The 4216-nt window shown below is 35.5% G+C and overlaps 1 protein-coding gene and 2 non-coding genes across 3 annotated transcripts; 2 read left to right on the forward strand and 1 right to left on the reverse strand.

The window, feature by feature from the left end:
- Positions 1 to 170: 170 nt before the first annotated feature.
- TRNAG-GCC (transfer RNA glycine (anticodon GCC)) lies at positions 171 to 241 on the forward strand. The gene has a single exon. It is a non-coding gene; the product is annotated as a tRNA-Gly (tRNA).
- A 5-nt stretch (positions 242 to 246) lies between these two features.
- LOC132168340 (small nucleolar RNA snoR114) lies at positions 247 to 333 on the forward strand. Its single transcript, XR_009438854.1, has one exon. It is a non-coding gene; the product is annotated as a small nucleolar RNA snoR114 (small nucleolar RNA).
- A 996-nt stretch (positions 334 to 1329) lies between these two features.
- Positions 1330 to 3115, reverse strand: LOC132167813 (uncharacterized). The gene is made up of 3 exons (XM_059578842.1): positions 2791 to 3115; positions 2607 to 2701; positions 1330 to 1449 (listed from the first exon to the last, which is right to left on the reverse strand). The coding sequence occupies exons 1-3, from the start codon at positions 2999 to 3001 to the stop codon at positions 1372 to 1374; spliced, it is 384 nt and encodes a 127-aa protein (XP_059434825.1). The 5' UTR covers positions 3002 to 3115; the 3' UTR covers positions 1330 to 1371.
- Between the last annotated feature and the right edge of the window lie 1101 nt (positions 3116 to 4216).

The raw sequence follows: 4216 nt of genomic DNA on the forward strand, positions 1-4216 counted from the left end.
CAATTTATGAATATTATAATACTTAGCTTCACTCTATCTTTTTATTTGAGTATGATATGTTTTAAAATCGTTAATTTGATAGGTACCATGGAAGTGAGATTATATTTGGGGAATTTTAGATTTTTTATAAACGGATGTTATATAAATATATCAGCTACATCACTAAACCAGCACCAGTGGTCTAGTGGTAGAATAGTACCCTGCCACGGTACAGACCCGGGTTCGATTCCCGGCTGGTGCAAAGTGGAGCTGTGATGAATACTGCGCAACCTGTGATGGTTGGGTCCATCACCATCGTCTGATCTTCAGATGAAAACACGCGCATCTGAGCTCTCTTTTTTGCAAGCCCTCCCATCAAAAGACTAGTGTGTGCGCATATAGACCCAAATGTTGTCCTCCAACCAATAAGAATATCTCTCTTTTACCAAGTCAATTACTGCAGCTTTTTTTTTTTTTTTTTCACTCAAATTGGGGAAAAGGTTTACATTGGGATATGATGGGAACAAAAAAATCAAGAGGATGAAGGTCTACAACAAATCCAAACAGAAATACAATGCCAAAATTAACAACCATAAAGATAGAACATGAATCAACTCTATTAGGAATAATCCAACTCTATTGGCCGACTAAATACATCATGAGCATCAAAACCAATACTAGCCCACCAGAAAAATAATGGAACACAACTCCCAACACTCCTAGGTCAAGTTGAAATAAAAGACCTAATTCAGTTATGACCTCACTTCTCAGCCTATAAGTAGGCCCTTAAACCAGTTTACAAACCCTAGACTCAATTACTGTGCATTGGACATACTCTCTCTCAAATACTGACTTAGGCATTAGAATGAGATTCGCCGACAAGTTATCTCTTAATTAATTATTGTCTTGCAAGAACGCGAAGATCGTAGATCAATGACACTTAAAAAAAGTGTAGTTCACACCAATCGAAAACTGTTAGACCAAAAAATATTCGAACAAACTCAAATCCTGTTCAACAATTTATTCTATTCATAAGGATCTTATTTGGAAGCATGTGGGTATTGCTGAAGTACAAAGAGTTAAATTTGAATGATTTTTTCAAGCAAACTTTTGAAGTTGCAATTGGGCATCATCTCACATGTGAATTGAACTTGTGTCTTGTATGTGCTACAGTGTTCAAATTTGAAGCAATTCTTGATCAGGTACTGATTAGCAACTTGCGAATCATGCAGTTCATTCTTAAAGTAGTAGGAATTGAATCTGAACATTTTCTTATTTCCAAATTTGTATTATTTGAAAAAATCTACACATTGTATTTTGGAATGCAAGCCAAAACAGCTTTCATCTCTATTTTATTATCTTACATGATATCAAGTCTTTCTTCTTCCTGATTCAATGTTGGGTTCCCTTTAGATGACTAATGATTTCCATGCGGTAATCTTCATGCATAATCATCAACTGCTCTGCCACCTGCTTAATTAGCAAGAATTCAATAGCATATATGGACAACAAATTCAAGCAGAAATACCTAAATATGAATCAAATAAAATATATATTAAAGTAATATAATACAAATTAAGAGACTATTTAGTTCTAAGAAAGAGATCGAAGAAGTGGAGTCTGTGGAGGATGAGGAAGAGGAAGTAAAAGTTTAAAACAGATATAAGAGGAACATGATTTATCAAATATACCGAGTCGACTGTAAGCTTTAGTCCTCTGTAATATATGTATATTTTAGGCTCTTACCTTCTTCCAGCAAAGAAAATGAATAAAGTGAGAGTAGGAAGAGAAAAAATTAAAAAAGATAGGGAAGAGCCGAACTACAGAAGAGTTAAAGAAGCATTGATGAAGAAAATGTGAAAATGTGTCATGTCATATTTTTAATATCAGAAAGACCAAGTGTTAAAATGCTCACAAGTGGTAAGGAATTACAATGCTTCAGGAAGGATTAGGAATGCTGCTCTTAAAGGAAAATTTTTGACTTCAGGTAATTCTACAGTAAACAACATACAATAGCAGACCTCAAGCTTCGAATAATTTTTGTCTAAAGTTTCCGTGATTTTCGGATCATGTTCCCTCATATTTTCAAACCGACACGACTTTTTTGACGTTCAAGTTAATTTCGAAGCTTATTTTCAAACTTCCTATTCATTTAACAACTTAGAAATCGATGCGTGGGCGGCCAAATTAGATTGACATGCCAACGCGTACCAGGTGCGTTCATTTGTTTTCAAGAATGTATCCTATAAATTCATGTTCTAAAGGTCAAGAAAAAGAGAGATAGATAGTCCTGTTATATTCTAAAAATAAAGATTTGATAAGCATTTCAGGACATGATATATATGTGACTTCTTTTCGAGGCTTTTGAGATATACACATCGGATGCTCTCACTAAAAAAAGAAAAAGATATTTAGCCAGAGAAACGCTCAATATATAATTACAATTTGATGGCAATATCACTTCCAATTACTAATCCACCATAAATATCCAAATTAACGATACCAAACACGTTTTTTTAACCGTATTAAAGGCTGTCTGAAACCAAGCTACAGGGGTTATGATGTGCCCGATAAAGGGACCATGCAGAGAGCATGCAATTAAGCATGCATGATGATACATGCATTACCTCTTCAATGCTACCATCCTCGATCTCCGTGTTGAAAGAGAATAGCATGCTCTCATGCAGCAAGTTCTCTAAATCTTCCACACAAAGCGGCCGCGCTGCAAATTAAGCCAAAGATCACGTTTATATTACTTACTGTAACATGGATGATTGAATATATATGAGCGCAAAAGATATATATATAGACCTTTGGATTGCGAGAACCAGGAGGAGATGTCGGTGGCTAGCTGGTGGGATTTCTGGAGGGAGTCGTGGCCACCCCACTGGTTCTGGACTGCCATTTGGAGGCCGTTCCATCGGGAGAGAAGGAAGGATATCTCCTCCCCGAGAGATGAGATTGCCTCCGCACCCTTCTGACGAGTAGTATTACCAACGCGGTTTCCGGTGATGGAATCCATCTCGGAAATCTTTGGCTCCTGAAATCCTCCGGTAACCCTTTGCACCGCTCTGGCCTCGGCGTCTCCTCTCCTCCTCCTCCAGGGTCCAGAGAGGGAGAGAGAGAGAGAGAGAGGTGGATTTTGAGGATGTCAGGGAGAGAAATTGGGATCGGGTGAGAGAGTCTCGGGGGAGGTTAGAGAACTATTTCATGCCCCCCCGGCCCCCTGACACATATTTCCTGGTCCTTATTACATATGGAGGCAACTATGAGTCTCCCACACGTGACTTTCGGACATGTGTTGCTATTCAAAACGACACTATTCTTGATTTCAGACCCTATGTTTAGAGTCTTTCACTAAGCCTTACTAAATGAATAGTAACTTTTCTTTCAAATGAATAGTAACTTTCTTTTAGGCATTAAGAGTCATTATTCACATGTCGTTTTTTTTAGTGCCTACAAACATTAATACGTCATATCATACATCTTCTATTTTATTAAATTTACTTATTATTATTAGCTTAAGGTTTTGAGATAAGTGATAATTTAACATCGTATAAGAGTTAAAGGTCTTGAGTTTGAACATTAACTCTATCATTTACCCAAATTTCAATAAAATATTTCATGTTCACGTGAATAAAAATATTAAAATATTTTATTAAATGATTAAAATTATCTATTGCTATCGCTTAAGCTTGTTTTAAAAATAAGTGGGTGTAGAAAGGCCGATTCAGATCACATGCAATTCTTAGAATATTGCATGGGATGTAATACCTTTTGTTTGTTTGTTTTTTTATTATTATTATTATTATTATTTTTATGTTTATTTTAAAGGAATGATCCAAATTATTGAGAAGAAAAAACAAACATAAATATTTTGGCCCCTTGAACTAACAAGTACAATACTTAGATATATCAAACTATTATTTTATTGCATTTAAGCCTCTTGTTAAAGTCGGTCTGTTCAGAATTGCTTTCCCTCACTTTAATGGGAGTTTGAAATACCTTTATTTTTTTAAAAAATAAATAAAAAAGAGAGAAGGCCACCCAAAATAATGGCTTGGCCACCACATTTCCACCCTTTATTTTATTTTATTATTATTATTTTTTTAAAGAAAGTATTTTTTATTGATTAATAAATATAAGAGGTAAATTTTATTTTTCAATCGTCAAAACCACCGTTTCATCGTGTTTTGGCCAGGAATAGTTGGGCGCCAGCCACCAAGGCAAAAGAGAG

The sequence above is a fragment of the Corylus avellana genome, chromosome ca1 (genome assembly GCF_901000735.1).
Source record: "Corylus avellana chromosome ca1, CavTom2PMs-1.0".
Lineage (NCBI taxonomy): Eukaryota > Viridiplantae > Streptophyta > Magnoliopsida > Fagales > Betulaceae > Corylus > Corylus avellana.